The sequence below is a fragment of the Rhipicephalus microplus genome, unplaced genomic scaffold (assembly GCF_043290135.1).
Source record: "Rhipicephalus microplus isolate Deutch F79 unplaced genomic scaffold, USDA_Rmic scaffold_24, whole genome shotgun sequence".
Lineage (NCBI taxonomy): Eukaryota > Metazoa > Arthropoda > Arachnida > Ixodida > Ixodidae > Rhipicephalus > Rhipicephalus microplus.
Window position 1 is genome coordinate 3465915 of NW_027464597.1, and position 17140 is coordinate 3483054.

General features: G+C 43.7%; 1 protein-coding gene across 6 annotated transcripts in view; it reads right to left on the minus strand.

Annotated features, from left to right (window-relative positions):
* Positions 1 to 17140, minus strand: part of LOC142786497 (uncharacterized) — a 116259-nt gene that overhangs the window by 34192 nt on the left and 64927 nt on the right. For all 6 annotated transcript variants that reach the window (XM_075884223.1, XM_075884220.1, XM_075884219.1 and 3 more), the window contains 4 exons: positions 8343 to 8411; positions 5316 to 5531; positions 3424 to 3519; positions 359 to 479 (listed from right to left, as the gene is read on the minus strand). In XM_075884223.1, coding sequence (XP_075740338.1) covers positions 359 to 479; positions 3424 to 3519; positions 5316 to 5531; positions 8343 to 8411 — 502 coding nt within the window. The remainder of the gene's footprint in view (positions 1 to 358; positions 480 to 3423; positions 3520 to 5315; positions 5532 to 8342; positions 8412 to 17140) is intronic.

Below are 17140 nucleotides of genomic sequence, written 5' to 3' on the forward strand. Positions count from 1 at the left end.
AAGTCGCTGGCTACAAATCTTGCACATTGCCAGCCACGGCATACATGGCACCTTGTGCTGCAAGGGGCAAATTTGTCGTCTCTAAGCATCAAAACTTCAGTCGATGCAAACCGTTCAATTCCAATGCCAAGCTGAGGAAGGCCGAGCTCAACTGCATGCTCAGCTAATCACGGAACAAGATCACTTGTCGGAACGCAGACACTCGCACAGCAAGCAGCTTGTTTGCGTCATAACTCGCAAGTGTGCCAAAAATAACCTACTGTAAATGAAAAAATGCACTGAAACTATGCCTGCTTGTTTAAATGTACAACACATATCATGATCGAAAATTTGGTGTCATTCGACGCAGCCCCCTCACCCGCAGGCAGGTGCTTGAGGTGGTTGTTGGAAGCGTCGAAGGTGACCAGCTGTGTCAGCTTGCCTATGCCCGCTGGAAGCTCCCGGATCTTGTTCTCCCGCAGGCTCAGCATCGTCAAATTCTGTGCACAGGAAAACAATTGGCCCACTGAACGACCAGTCACACTTTTACAGATGGCACAGCACAGCAATGTAAAGGCAGTGAGGCTTGTTGTTCACAATCTCTCTGTGGCCATTTTCCCGTCACTGGCGAATGTTGTGCAGCTTGTGCATTCAAAGATTTTCAAATGTTCAGATACGGTCAATTTTGACTGTAATGAAGTCATGTTCGACCTAACGAGTCAAACAGACAGCCTAGTGAGACCTACAGATGATAAACCCAAGGCAAGCACTGGGTCATTATTTGTTAGCTTGACACTTGGAAGCATTTCTGCCATACGATGGCCATTCTGTCTCACAGTGTCTTAGCCATGCAGGTACGTTTTCGAACCTCCACTTGAAATTCGCATTGTAATGACTATGCATGTTCAGTCAGACATACTGCCGCCTCCTATAGCATATAAAAAGACTGGAAATGGTTGTGCTACCTTTGTGTGAAGATAAATAGAACTGATTTCTAGCGGCAGCACATTGCACGGTCAGCGGTAATAGGCGGCGCCTTTTCGTGCTTTCGGTGCCGCCCACGCGATCGCAAAGGAGGCACGCGAAGCTTGACCGGCACCTTCCTAGCAACGGCAGTGGAAGTTGATTTCCACCTTTGTTTGCACTGCTCTTAGCACGTTTATCACTGACACACATGAGGTATTCTCAGTCCACTTAATAATTATCGAGCTTGCTATGCCCAAGGCAGCCGTGTGCAAAGAAGATGTTATGTGTGTGCGCCAACACAACTCGCCAATGCGAGAAGAGCAGACAGCTATAAGACACTGTTGCAAAGACCCATGTTTCAAGCAATACCATGCACTGAAATACAACTGAACATAAAGCAATGCTGAGTGACACTGCCACCAAAATATTGTTTCTGAATTTTGTAAAATAATTTTTTTGCCTGAGTACACATCTCGTGCATTAAGCCCCGCCGCGGTGGTCAAGTGGTTAAGGTACTCGGCTGCTGACCTGCAGGGCGCGGGTTCGAATCCCGGCAGCGGCGGCTGCATTTCCGATGGAGGCGGAAATGTTGTAGGCCCGTGTGCTCAGATTTGGGTGCACGTTAAAGAAGCCCAGGTGGTCTAAATTTCCGGAGTCCTCCACTACGGCGTCTCTCATAATCATATAGTGGTTTAGGGACGTTAAACCCCACATATCAATCAATCAATCATCTCGTGCATTAAAAAACTGCAACAAAGTCATTTGACCATCAGCCAAAAGTTTTTTTCGGAAAAATTTGACACTAGGAGGGCTCGCTGTAATGTAGTAAACATGACGCGAGTGTAAAGAAATTGAAGTGGATCCTAGCCCCTGGTAGGCACCGAGCTTGCAACCTTCGGGTAATGCGTCCAATGCTCTACCAACTGAGCTAAAGTGGTTTCCCTAGGTTGCACATAGCAAAGAAAACGAGCCCTTGATAAATTTTCCATGCTTTGTTCCCAAAATGGGCTTGGTTATAGTGCGCAAAAATTTGTTTTATATGCATATTCGTGACACTGTCTTAATGGCAAGACTACTCTCTGGTTACTGAACTGAAAGCAATAATTTTTCATATCAATGTCAACCTGTAGTACGCTGAATGCAAGCTAACAGGCATTTTTTTGGAATTCCCGCAAGCACCAGTGATTGCATTGGAACATATGATGACTAGCATATAACCAAACAGCGACTGCGTTTCACCCACAGGCAATATCTTTGATAGCCGGAAGACTGTGCTCCCCACTACCGCGGTGCCTGGGGGTTGCTAATTTTGCTGGCCACAGATTTGCCGTACGAGAGTTAAAATCATTTAGGCAGCTAAATCACTTAGGCAGTTTCTCCGGTGTTGCCACCACATGACCATATGACCCTGTCAAACTTCAACAGATTATGGCCACATCATAATCAAAGCCACATACAGTCGCAGTCAGTAAAGGCTGGCTAACTCGTACCTCACTTCGGTTTGAAGAGATTTGAAGATAGAAATGTCAGTGAGCTTTACACCACACACGCTTCTTTTCTTGTTTTTTTTTCCATGCGACCAGGTGAACCCGTTGCAATGTAACCACTGTTTGCGTGCCCCGTAACAGAGTGCGAATCATTTGATTGTTTAAAATCATTACAATAAGCTTGAACGCGCGACACAAACAGTAAAATTTGCTCTGGAACTAACTCGGCTGCCAAAATAAGCCCAGAGTCTTCGATGCCACATGTATAACTACCAATGAGCCTTATGGCTGAGCAGATTATTTGACAACTGACGACAGTGTGCACCTATATACTTTCTCCATACTTTCTCCGACTACTTTCTCCGGGCACAAATTCGGCCAACTAAAGCTTTACAGTCGAACCCTGGTACAACGAAACTCACAGGGCACGGAAAATATTTCGCTGAAGCGAAAATTTCGTTGTAGTGAAATCGAAAAAATATAGCTGAAAACAAAGTAATGTTTATTCTCAAAATTTAAAAAAAAATGTCCGCTCATGATGTGATTCTCACCCATGCGTAGCGAGGCCATGGTGAAAAGCACGCTGAAACAACGCCTACAATTGCTTTTGTGAACGTACATAACAGTTATATTGACACGTTAACACCAGCCACTGTCCGCCATCAAAGTGTATCTGACAACGCCGAGATGGAGTCAAATAAAGTCCAAATGAAGAACATAGTATTAGAGGCGTTCCATAGCAATGTGTTTGAGATGAAACACTTTCAGGACAAAACACAACTTGAAGGTTTGAAAGCCCCTATATCTTACAGCATTTAAATGTTGCACACTTTGATAAACTTCATGATGCTAGTAGCAAGGGCCTTTGTGCCAGGTCTAACTACAATAGCTGCAGTTTTCACAATGCTAGGCGTTGAAATGTTAAAAAGAAAAAAAAAAGATGAAAAAAGAAAAACGAAGAAAAAGAAAGAAAACTGCTGTCAGTGCTTACCGTTAAATTGGCTATGTTCTCGCTGACTTCTCGTATCCTGTTGAAGCGCAGGAACAATGTTGTCAACGATGTCAACTTGTACACAACTTCGGGGATCTGCAAATGCCAAATGTGGTAATGTCCATCAAAACAGGCTTGGCTGGTGCATAGGAAGCAGTATCATCAGCTGCAAACTCTACACAACCTGCACTTTGAAATGCTCAACTGTGTTACAGGTAGGATTGTACAAATAGCCTTTTAATTGGTTTGAAGCAAAGTGTATTGTATAATTATTATCTTTGAAGTAAATTCAAATTGTTACACGAGTTGAACTTCACTACGCCAAAAATTTTAGGTAGTAGAGCACATTATCTTGAAATATGCCACAATTGGAATATGTAAGCCTACAAATGCACAAATATCAAATTCATCGACACACAGGTAACTTGCACACCCAACGATGACGTGTGGCTGTGCGACAGTGCAAATTTGGCCTAAATGATGCAGTTTCACAGTACAGCACTCACAAACTGCAGTGAAACCACCTTTCCAAGCAGCTTACAAGCTGGAAATTGGGCACTTTCATTCATTTCAAGAACTTCCAAGATTTAGAAACCTGAAATTTGTACTGGAGCGAATTTGAGTACTTTAATACTTCTTCAAATACTTGAAACACTCCAATACACACTTGCCCAGGCCTACAAATGTGGCATAGATGCAAAGGCATATTACAAGTAGGGAAAAATGCAGTTCTTTAGCATTTTTTTTTTTCACAAAAGAAACATGAATTACCTTTAGAAAGAGCTTCTAAAGCGAACTGATGGTTGGAGGCAAGGAGTTAGGTCTTGAGCGCAATCTTGTCTATAAACTATTCTGCATCTTACGGCCTGAACAATGTGCTGATGTGTGGAGCTCTGCTTGCTTGTTTAAAGTATCCACTTAATTTCAGCTAATTTGATTTGGTTTTCTGAATATGCGCAAGCCCATAGTAGTTCCCAAGTATATTATAGTTTCAGTGCTTGACGAAACTACTTTCAGAAATGAACAAAAGAAAGGGAGTTTTTTCTGGGGCACTCAATTACGTGTTACAGACAACCAAGTGAACAGAGCAGAGCTAGAGAAAGCATGGGGGAACGCTAATTGTGTTTCAACTGCAGTGTACTAACTGTGACCCAAATAGAAATCAATACAAGCAGGTGGAAAATCACCCTTTCGGTTGTTAGGAAAGGGCAATTTTTCAGGGATTGATAGGTGTGGCCTCTCGCCAGGGCATGTGCAGATAAGTTTTCATGCGCACCGTCTTTTCTGCTGCTGTCCACCTTTTGAGTTGTTAGTTGGAATTAATATTGTCCTGGCTTCTTTCTTTTGTCTGTGTGTACAGCCTTTGAAGGTACAGTAAAACCTCATTAATTTGACACTCATTAATTAGGAAAATCAGATTCTTCAAGGATGTTCCCTGTCCCGGTCGCTGTAAGCATTGTTTAGTGGCATCAAACTTTTGTTAGTTCGATCACAATCGACCGCAATGCCAGTTAATTCATACAATTCCTGGAGTGCACCGAGCGTGAAACGATGCTAACGAGTGAAAATGGTGCCCAAGGACAACCCGAATGATGTGACACTGTCCGCATCGCTACCTTCATAAGCTAATGACCACGGTTCTGACCACATGTGAATCCGGCACTGACCAGCTTAGTTTCAGTTTGATTGCCGGATGTCAAAAATTGCGTCTTTTGCACTGCTATCACACAAAAGAAGTAGAGGATTTACGTATTTATCAAGAAAATCCAAGTGTACTAACTGAACCGACATTTGTTTACTGGTTTTTTAATGCCTCCGATAATTCGGCATTCTGTTGATTCTGTTATTTCTTCTCGCTCCACGAAATTCAAGTTAACAAGCTTTTGCTGTACCTCGTTGAGCTTGTTGTGTCTGACGTCGAGCACGCGCAGCTGCTTCAGGTTGGCGAGCGTGTCCGGCAGCGTGGTGAGGGAGTTCTCGGAGAGCGCCAGCGTCTCCAAGTGGACCAGGCTGCCCAGCTCGTCGGGCAACGTGGCCAACTTGTTGCCGTACAGGTAGAACTCCTCCAGGTGGCTAAGCTCACGCACTGACGATGGCAGCACCGTGATCTGGTTGGAAAACGAATTTAATGAAACTTTCAGAGTCTTGTGTGCCCAAACTGGGACAATATTACAAGTAATGCGTTGTGGAAAAATACGAACTAGTCTGGCCGCCTGGGGTCTCCCAGTGTTTCTTTTTTAGGTGCACCTACATGATTTCGTGCCCCCCTACAGCACCATCTGGACAGTCGGGCTATGCACTAACATTTTAGTTTTAGCAGGTTGAAATTGCAAGAAAGCCTTGTAAGAAGTAAGCTATATTTAACCTCATTATCTTTCAATTCAGCACAGCTATTAAAAACCAATTGCAGATTTGAAATTGGCATAAAGACTGTCAGAAAAGGTAAATTCAAGGGCTCATTTATTTTTTATGTTAGACACACTAATGAGATCTGACAGACAATTATGTCAAGAAAAGTATAGGGAATACTGTATTCGAAGATCGCACGTTTGGTCCCTGTCCATGGCAAGTTATCGTTTCTTCCACTTTTCTTTTTTCACAATTACATTACAATTTCCAATAACATCCCCATACATTCCTTGGCATAATTGTCTGTCAGTTCTCATTAATGTGTCCGAGGCAGTGAAGCTTAATTTACATAGACTCAAAAGTTGAAAAAAAAAAAAAGACATTTTTAGGACCCACGACCTGATCTAAGTTTACAAGTGTTCTTGCATTTCAGCCCCACTGAAATACAACCTCCATGGCTGATAACTTGTGATAAGCGAATCCACGAGCTAGAATGTTTATTGCACAGGCATGCTTCACAGTGAATAACAGTGCTTTATTTCTTGCCTGACCATACCTATCACTCCCTTTTGCTGAAAAGATTCCGAGAATAAAACTACCTTCCCACAGAAATGCAGACCGTTACAAACGGCAACAGACTGTAGATGATTCGAACTCAAAGGGGCCGCGATATTTTAATGTGATTACATTAAAGAGCTCATTTAGTTATACTCTGCCATCAGCGTAATTGGTAGTGAGCGATAAATCAGTGTTGTCCCTGACCAGAAAACTGAGAAAGATGGAAAATGTTGATGTTGTTTAACCAGATGCTCATGTTATTTAACCAGAATGCTTCAGTGACACACTATGATTAGGCTGAACTGCTCATCTGTGGTAGAAAGGAAGCCATTACATATTGTGGAACTGCATGTATTAATATTTATATAGCACTTCATGGTTTCAATGTGAAAATACCACGTATAGTAGTTGTCGGAGCTTTACATCTCAGCATAAAAATACGAAGAATGAAGTTTGTTAAATGTAAGAGATCACTAAATACTTTGGAATAAAAATTTTTTAGATGCCTATAATTCAATATTTTTGCAGCGAAAATAGTTTATTTCTTTCATAAAAATATTCTTCACAAACTTCGGTGAATGTTTTATGGATGTTCACTATCGTGAATGTGTTGGCAATATTACCAGCCAATAACGACATACCATATCTACTTGTGTAATGAACCCCCCCCCCCCCCCCACTTTATTCCTTGAAGAGAGAGAGAGAGGAAACTTTATTAGAACTTGGCCGGCAGCTTGGTCTTGGTGGCCTCAGATGGTGGCGCTGAGTCCCTGAACTCGGGCGGCATCTTCGGCCTGCCGGACAGCCCAGAGCTGGTCGTTGAGCTCCGAGCTTCTGAGCGCCGCCTCCCAGCGGCAGCGTCGCCGACGGAGAAGGTCCCTCACGGCTCCCGCAGACGGGACGGCGGCGGGAACGAGTGAGCTCGAGGCTTCCTGTTGCCTGGTATTGGCAGCCGCCATAGGCGCATCGCGAACGGCGGCCGTTTCTCGACCATTGTTATCGGCGCATTCCCAGAGCATGTGGCGCAGCGTTGCTCTGTGCCCGCATGCTTTACATAGATCGGTAATGTGTAAGTGCGGGTAGCAGTGGCGTAAGACGACCGGGCTGGGGTAAGAGTGGGTTTGTAGTAAGCGATAGCTTACGGCATCGCGTCTGTTTAATTTGTCATGCGGTGGCGGGAACTTTCGCCTTTCCAGTCTGTAGTGTTGCGTAATATCTCGGAACGTGATGAGACGATCACCCCACGACCATTGTGGTCTGTGTTGTCGCTGCGTGTCTGTCAAAGTGTCTCGATCCGGCAGATCAGAAGCCCCGCTCTCGGGAGCGGAGGCGGCGGCCACGGAATGTGCCGCGGCTCGGCGAGTGAGACCTCGAGCCGCGGCGTGGGCCGCCTCGTTGCCCGGAAGCGGGACATCGGTGTGTGCCGGGGTCCAAAGGAGGAAGACTGTTAAATTTTGTTGTGGCGATCGCGACGCTGAGTCACCATCACCGCATCTCTTAAGGATGCAGGCCGCTTCCCGCGAGACGCGGCCGCGCGCGAAGCCGCGGATTGCTGCCTGCGAGTCGCTGATTACGATCGTAGCGTTCAGCACCGTGGCGCTCGCGAGGCATTTGCCCGCACGGTCAACGACCGCAGCGGCGTGTGCGTGTCTCCCGTCCCCATATCTCTCGGCATCTACGTACACAACTTGAAACATTCCTTGAAAAAAAAAAAATTTTAATGTATTTGCTCATTTTACTTTGATGTGACAGCCAGTGCCATTGATGATTGAAACAATGTTTAATCACACCATTATAGCTCAAAATAATGATGCAATAAAAGTTAAAATATACTTTATTACCATGCTGAAGAGTGTCGAGGAGTGCAAGAAAATAAATGAACAAATATTAGTTTTGAGCAATGTTTTCATACCTGCAGAACTTACAAACACACTCGGCTATATACCCGATACCAATAAAACTGGCCTCACAGAACTGTCCCGATTTCATGGATAGATGACCTGGACACTCACACTGGATTTGCTGAGGTCCAGGCGTGTGGCACCTTGGTCCCGGCAGCGACACAGCTCTTTTGATACATCCTATGACAGGGAAAACAAAAAAAACATATATATAGTCAATGAAAGAAAAAGACGTCATCAGAAATGTTGAACGGTACACAAGAGCATAACTGGCTCAATTGATAACATGACTGCTGCAGTTTTACATCCCAGAACAACACTATATTTACGAGAGATGTCACAACAGACAGGTACAAAAATTTCAACCACCTGGGATTTTTTAAAAGGCACCTGAACCTAAGTAAATGGGCCTGCAGTATTTCGCTCCCACTGAAATCGAGCGCAAGGTTGAATTTAGAGACCGCCGGGTCAGCATTCAAGCACCATAACACTTAGACCACAGCTGTGGGTTGGGTTGGTTGGTAGGAACTTTATTGAGCTGCGGGTGAAGAGCCGAGTTCAATTGAGCAAGAGATGCTAAATGAAGTCGCTAAAAGACTGTCACCTTAATTCTTGTATCCAGCCCCCCCTTCTTTTTTCACCAGACTATCACTGCCTTCCAGTTATCTCTAAATAAAAGGTGCACGGATGATATTCAAAGCTTCTTGAACATTTTCCCCAAACGTACAGCAAAAGGGGTGCCTCAAACCACAGCTGTAACTCGACTCTAGAGATAAGAACAGACGAGAAAAGTCACTGAAACATTCTTTTCTTGTTTCTTGTTGCCTCCAGTACTGTATTGCACTCATGTTGAACTAACTAATCCAACGATATATGTCCACTTGCTAACCAGTTAACAGGGGTGTTTTTGAATTAGCCTAGAAGTGACTTATTCTGGCAGGCATGATGATAGATCAGCAAACGGTGTGCAAGCCTTGCCCGGTGAGTTTAGATCTGAAAGCCAGGAGCCACGTATGCTGCTATGTTCGTGATTCAAGTATCACTCGTCTTTTTGTGCACAAGTCAAAAATTCGACACTCACTTTCCACACTACATCCTGCTTCGGCGCACTGCACTGTTCATAATTGACTGACTGATAAATCAGCAGTATTAAGTGTTTAAATTGTGACGAAGATGGAGGGCAGCTGAGAAGGAGTAGCAAGCAGCAATGAAAGAGCTTTGTGAGCCAGGAGTAACACGTTAAAGTAAAACATCCGTGGTTTTTTTTCTTTTGCCGGAATGCGGAAGCTTGAAACTGAACCAATGATCCCAATTCAGCAGCTTAGCATCACAGGTGTGAGAAAGATATTGATGCACCTTCGAGCAGCAAAGGTACATTTACAGTCTTACGTTAACCATTTATAAAGAAAAGAGGTTTGGCAGTCGTAAAATAAGCATAAAAAGAAAAGGCATCAGACATGTTACCAGGCCACTGTAAGTTGTTACATGGGCGCTCGTAATGTCATGGCTTTGGACAGTGACTGCAGATGCCATTAATATTTCCGCAAGAATGAAGTTGAGACTAACAAACGTAGGAATCAAAGGCCACCACAAAGAAACGTTACATAAGACCTTTCCCTCCTATTTAAACACTCAAACTGAGAAACTCTTCAAACAGCCAGAAATACAAAATGCACTTAAGCTGATAAAGTTCCTTTTTTGTCGCTTATTTTTTTCGGTGTAAGTCTTAAGCAATGTCTATGACCGCATAAAGTGAAATAAATTAAATAATATCAGAGACATTACAAACAAATTATTTCAACAGTGTTGAGTGTGAAATTCCAAACTAGAAAACTTGAGCCTTACATTCCACATCTAGAAATAAACCATACCACACTATGTAAAAAAAATAGAATATCAGAAAAAGACCGCAGATGTTAGCAACAAACAGGTCTGCAAAAACATTTCAGGAGCAAGTAACAACAGAAAAAAAAAAAAGACTAAGATTTTACCGGCAGCGAGCTACGGACTCCTAAGAACAAAATTAAGATCTACACATTGAATGCCGTACAACTTCTAGTGCAGCTTCACAGAAAATGCTACTTCAAGGAGTAATGACATGATTTTGAGACATTACTAAAAGGACAATTTTCATTTTCACAGTATGCACTGTTAACATTCTTCACACACTGCAGTTAGAAAACACGTATAAAATATTTTACGTTTTATTTTAACGTTTTCGCTGCCGAGCACCTCTAAGCCCACCCCACCGCAATAGACGTTATTTCGACAATCAAAACAGTTCCGCTAGATTTGCGAACTCTGCGTCCTCCATGCAGCTTAAATAGCGGAAATCACTGTCGGGGTCATGAGACAACAATTCACTTGTCGTTTTTCACATGCGCCACGAGCAGACTATAGATCTGACGCTAATACAATTCAAAAAGACGTCTCCCTACGGCGCACTGCGATAACACGCCACTGAGAAGTCGTCCCTCATGAGAAGTTGTCCCTCAAAACCAAGTGTCTTTGTTTATTACTGCGGTATTAAAAACAACTTGACACATTTATAGACACCAGAATACTTATTCTACGGTCCTAAAAACCAGAATTTTTTATTATAGCAACAAAAAAAAATATTCGAAATTCGTGTGAGCACTCCTTTAAAAGAGACGAGCCCTTGACCACCAGGTGAGGCTCACCTAAGACAGACTTCAGCTTTAAGACAAACACACACCAAATCGTACACTAGGTCAGCACAACACGAGATTTCATGCAGCAAAGGAGTGAGGCACTGAATAAAACCAGCATGCGAGGCACATGCAAGTGCACTTGCGATCTGTTGAAGGCAAACTACAGTTAGTTAAGTCTAAGAATAAATGCAAGCTATGCCCACAACAATCACCGTCCCATCCACGCCGGACTTTGCATACATGTCTTACTCAATTATAGTCGGGTTATTTACGTGACGTCAGATAGAATTCACAGATTTTGGACATATCACTTGCCCATGCAGGCTCGTGTTCATTTTGCTAGTTTTTGGTTGAAACATTTTACTTTTTTGCAAATTTGATCAAAAATACCAACTTCACTGCACTGCGAAACGATGTTTTTACAAGTAACAAACTTCCAAGTTGCAATACGTGTAGTATTTGCATTACCATCGAAAATGTGCTTGTGGTTAGAACGGAAATCGTCAATCATTGCTCTGTTGCACAGATGAATGACAGGCGTGCTGCAGTACTGGGGGCAGAGCATGCATTTATTCTTAGGTTGTAACTGACTATAGTTCCTCCCACAAATACAAAGAAAGCTCGATACCACATCTGACACCCATGACCTGCGAGCACATTCGATTGCGATCAGGCCCAAGACAGACTGGACTTCTTGATCGCAATAACAAATGGGCCGCTGCTACACGGCACAGCCTAATTGAGATAGCGTGTGGCGTGATGCGTAAATCAAAGTCATCTTGATACCAATCAAGCCTGACTGCGATTAAATGTTACCGTGTAGCACGACCTGATCCAGATCTAGCCTAATTTGAATCAGCCCTGATTGCGATCAAAAGTTGCCATGTGACACCGGTATGAGTGAATGCACTTTGAAACACCGCGCATAATTTTGGCATGGTGGTGTTGCGCAGCAAGACTGAATGTTGTTCTAAATTTTATGACTGCAATGACTCAGTGCTGGAGTCATCCCATACTCAGCACAGAAAATTATAACCTTGAAATGAGACGCAACTATCTTTGAAAATGAGACGCAACTATTGCCTTGCTGACAAAAAAAATTAAAAATGAAAAAAAAAAACACACACAATTACGCCTTTAAAGAGGCAGTCAACAGGCTCCGACTTCTTTTTTTTATACCCCTCAAATAGGCTAGGTAATTCATAAAGTAGACCGCGGCGATCACGTTTTCTGAATATTAAAGCACTGCGCGCCATGCAGAGCCTCCATTTCGAAATACGATTCTCACGCTCCTTTCCCACGCCTGACCAATCCTCCTTTCACGTGCAATGATGCACAGTCGCCGATCGCCGACTTGACGTAGCATGCAGCTCGTCGATTGGTCTAAACTAGCCACAACGACGGGCTACGCCTTCCCCTCCCTGTGGGGGAGAAGGGTGGCAAGTATGCGTGAAAATTTGAAACCAGGTCAAACCGATGTTCTAACTTTTGTACCTTCCTTAATATAGCACGTATTCACAAAATTCTTGTGGCAGCATGTTCACGAAGTAAAAATGCACATATAAGTGCACACATTTCTTTTTCTATCAATTTTTTTTTTACCTTGGGATTCTTTACTGACCCTTTAAGGAGTTTTGCACAAATTTGGGTACACAGCTTGTTTTTGCTAGTTGTGTTGGCTAGTGGATAAGAAAAAAACATCAAAGTTTGGATGACTTGTAACAGACATGTAATAAATCTGTCTTTGTTCTAACTAAATTTTTTCTGCATAAGAACACATTTCTGAAGGCACACAAATGTTCAATGTGTTGTTTTTTGTGAGCCACTTCAGAAGTGCAATTTTTGTTTGCCCAAATTGAGCAAACCAAAAAAACACAGAATAGCACTTTATTTTTAGTCTTAGATTTGAGGGGTCATGAATCGTCTATAATTGTCGTGTGGTAATCATTTTGTAAGTTTAAAATATATGAAAGGACACTAAAGTCAAATAACAATATATGTCTGAGTAAAAGCTCAATGTCTGACATCATCTAAAACCACAATACTATCAACAGCAGTGCCCTACTTACAGAGAAATTAAGGTAAAAGCACAAGAACACATGAGCCTTGAGTAGGACATTCGCAAAATGATACCGATGATGTCAGTGTTACCGCCTACAAAAAAATCACCAGTAATCAAACTAGCTGCACTAAATAAAGAACCTTCAAGAGACGTAACAAAATGCTGCTTTTTCGTTTCTGTTTCATTCATGGACGCTGGACGTTACTACGGGGAATAGCACGAGTGGTTCAAAGTTCAATTTTCGCCTTGTTAAACTTGGTTAAACTGGGCAGGTCGTGCCATCTGGTGGGCCCCAGTTGAACCAAGCACACCTGCCATCTTGGAGGCCATGGCAGGAAATTGTTCAATGGCCGCTGTTGCTGCTGTGGCTCCCGCCACTTTCGATTTGCTGGTATTATGTCGGCGGCCACACAGTAAAGCCGGGCAACGTTGTGCACAACAACAGTGATGTGAAAATTTCCACTTTGAGGCAGGTAATCTGAAGTGTGCTAACACGATGCGGACCACTAAAACGTAGTTTTCATTAAAAATAAGCGCTTCCTTGACACAAAGGTAGCACTACGAGGTTTCTGAACCGCTATTTTAGCAACCAACATCGACTTAATATTTGCCTTTAGTGTCCCGTCAAGGTGGACAGAAAAATTGCCATTTCTACCAATGGGATCCAAACCCCAGGCCTTTCAAATATACCTACGATGCTCTAACCATTGAGCCATGATGATAGGTGCTTTCCTGTTCATTTTAGTGGGTATATGTAATCCCTGGGAGTGCTGGCCACACTGCTTGTAGCTAAAGTGTGTGTGTGTGTGTGGAACACTCCTTTTGCCAGAGGGCACCACTAGGCTCGCACCCCACCCATGGAAAGGGTGTTTTTTTTACCACTTTAACTGATTTAAATTTGTGTCATAATTACTACACTACAGTTCACGGTAATAATTAACATCCCTAATGCTTTTCTTGTCCTCATAAGCCCTTCTCATATTTGTAAAGCTAGCTTTCCTGCGATGCAGTTAGCCTTACTAGTGGCGGCGAGTCCATTTTGCAAGCAGCACATTCAAGCATGGTCTGCTTGCCCTATGACGTGAAAAATGCACACTCAGCTCTCTCACTATCAACACACATAATAACTGAGCCCCAGCATGTCTAACTAGGGCCTCCTCTCTGCTAGAGACGTAACAGGTGCCACCATTAATTGGACAAATGTGCAGTGCAGAAAAACGCACTTGCGAAGTATGAAAAGTGTCTATTGCCTGTTGAATTCATTTGTTTGTGCCTCACAGGATGATGAAAAAAAGAAAAAGGCAGGGGTCAGGGCAAGATGGAATGAAAAATTGATTAACAGGGCTTTTGCTGGAGCTGACGTTTCGACGAGCAGACCAGTCTTCTTCAAGGCTGCAACTAGTTTACTTAGCGCTGGTGTCTATATGCTTCGTGTCTTCTCCACGAGCATAGAAGGAGGAGAGGGCAACTGCAAATGTTTACGGTGGGGGAGAAGGAGATAGGGATGGAACAGGATACATGAGTTTTGGAGCAGTCCTAGAAGCAGCCAAGAGCGCCTCTTGTGGCAGGCTTGGATCACCCAGAAAGACATTTCGGAGCAGGCTTGTAGCAGCCAGAATGGCTTTTTCGAGCAAGTTTGTAACTGACAGAACATTGAGAGAAGATGTAGTTCCATTACACAGCATTTGTGAAGCAACATTTGCCCAATGCTGCATTTTTCAAACACTAAGCTTAATTGTGCAATAGCCTTATTATTGCAATCGCAGTTATAAGGCAGTTATAATATTATGAACAAAAGACAACTACAGGGCTCTCGACACGCTTTTGTTGTCGCTGTCATGTCCCATATAAAATCCAAATTAATAACATACCCTCGCGCACCGCATATTCTACCTGTGGGTTAAAGTGCGCGAGGCTAACGAACGCGGCTGAAGCAGATATCGAAAGAGCCGGCCCATCTCCCTCGCTCGGAGGGCTCATGCCAGGCCCGTAGCCAGGAATCTTTTTTGGGGGAGACCCACTTTTTGAAGGCCTTAAAAAACACCTATTTTTATTATTTTTCCTCGGTAAAACACCCCCCCCCCCTCGAATTTCGGAGGGGGGGGTAGCCTCTTCCCCCCCTGGCTACGGGCCTGGCTCACGAGGCAACATCACTCTGCTTGGGAAGCCTGCCATCAAAGCACAGAGAAAAGACCCTCGTCATCTTGAACGAGGTTGAAAAGGCGCGGGAGAGGGTCGCTGAAGCAGCAACTGTGAATTTTGCATCTAAGGGCAAGGTCGTGATCGCTGGCGCGCACGTTTACTAGGCAGCCATCAGCGGGAGGCTTGCCCACACTTCCCTAAGAGACTGCGAAAAGTGTTGCTCTCCCTGGAGTGGCTGTTTTGTGGATCTACGTGAGATTGGATCTGAAAGAATCAGCTGCCAGCATCACTTAATATAACTTTTCAACTTGTTTCATTTGCATTTATTGGTTTGCCTTTGCGGTGAAACTAACTTTTAAAGACTGTAGTCTTTCTTGGGATACTTCAACCAAAAAATCTTGGTCTGTCTGTCCGCTTGTCAAGCAATGGTTCAAGTACGGCCACATGCCCAGCGCCCACCAAAATTGCTCAGGTTTTGGAGTTCACACTTGTGCTATAGTTGAATAAAAAGCGAATATTGCACACACCTGAGGCACAATATCAACGCGTTGAGGATTCTGAGGTTTGCTCCTTTGTACTAGAAAAGGCACACATAAATAATTCTAGGAACTGTAGCGTTTAGTACGATGCGCTGACAATGTGACACTATGCACGACATGGCGAGTTATTTGCATTTTGCTAAGAGGATACGGTGCTGCCACCTACCTTGAAATTTACAAAATATGGTCTCCAAGATTTTGCACACATGCTGCGTTCTTGCTATAACAGAATTCATCCTTTTGTTTTTTGAGATTACCACGAGATGGCGCTCATGTCTCCCGCAGCACCTCCACAATCACATTCACCGATTATCTCGCACAAAACATCAAATAAATGTTTTATTCTATTCACTCTCTTCACACAAAAGACTATAGTCTTTCGACGACATTTGCTGTCGAACATGTAGATACGGGGCCAATTTTTTTTTAGCTATGAAGAGCCGCCCATTTTTTTTAAAAACCTGAACGCGCGAGTGTCAACCAGCATGTTGATAAGCGCCGTATAACCGAGCAAAGCGGCGACATACGCACGTGCTCTCACTAATAGTCCTATGCACTTGTCTTTGCTAGGCTGTTTCGGGAACCACCCCCACTTACTGAGCACTGTTACCATCATTCTTTTTTCGTTTTCTGAACACTGTCAAGTTGAAAAAATCATTCTCACCGCAAGGACGAAGCCATGAATGTGATAGGAACAAATAGTATGGTTACTCAAAGTTAAGCTGGCAACTGACTCCTTTGCATCCAATATCACATAACTCTAATAAAACGCTGGTGTGAGGGAATACAGCCACACCAGTAGCGCCAGAGAGACATGTTTTTTTTTCGCACAGTCTCTTCATGTTGAGAGTGCAGCACATGGAAGGGTTCAAAAGCCAATCGTGCTGATGTCTGCCGAGATAGCACGCACGCCAGCGCTTGCGGCCGCGCCCTTAGAATCAAACTTCACTGCTTGAGCGATAACAGGCTTGACGAAACCAAAAGTGTCCCTGTTTCGGTGAAACACTATGTTCCAGCCACATTTTTGAGCACGGGGCTCGATGGTTGTCGAAACTTGCAGCTACTGGGTGCTGATAAATGAGTTTGGCGCATCAGGGGTTGTTCGGCAAAGGTTGGCGCAGGTAAGCAACTTTTTCGCGCAATGACGCAGCTGTTCCACCCCTCAGGAGAGGCCGCCGTGACGAATGGAGTAAGCCAAAAGTAAAGAGTTATTTCTGTGAGAAATAATAAATGAATAATTCTTTTATTTTGACTCACACTTTTCATCTCAGCAGTCTCTCCCCCACCCTCTTTCACAGCTGCCCCTTCGTCCTCCTTTTTTCCGATAGGATGAGAGGGTACGAAGCATATACACACAAGCGCTAAGGAGGTCTTGATCGTAATTACATGTTGATCCCTTCTACACGGCACAGCCTAGTTCAGAAAAAGCTCAATTGAGATCGAACAGCCTTGAAGAAGACAGGCGTACTTGTCGAAACTTCGGCTCCAGCAAGA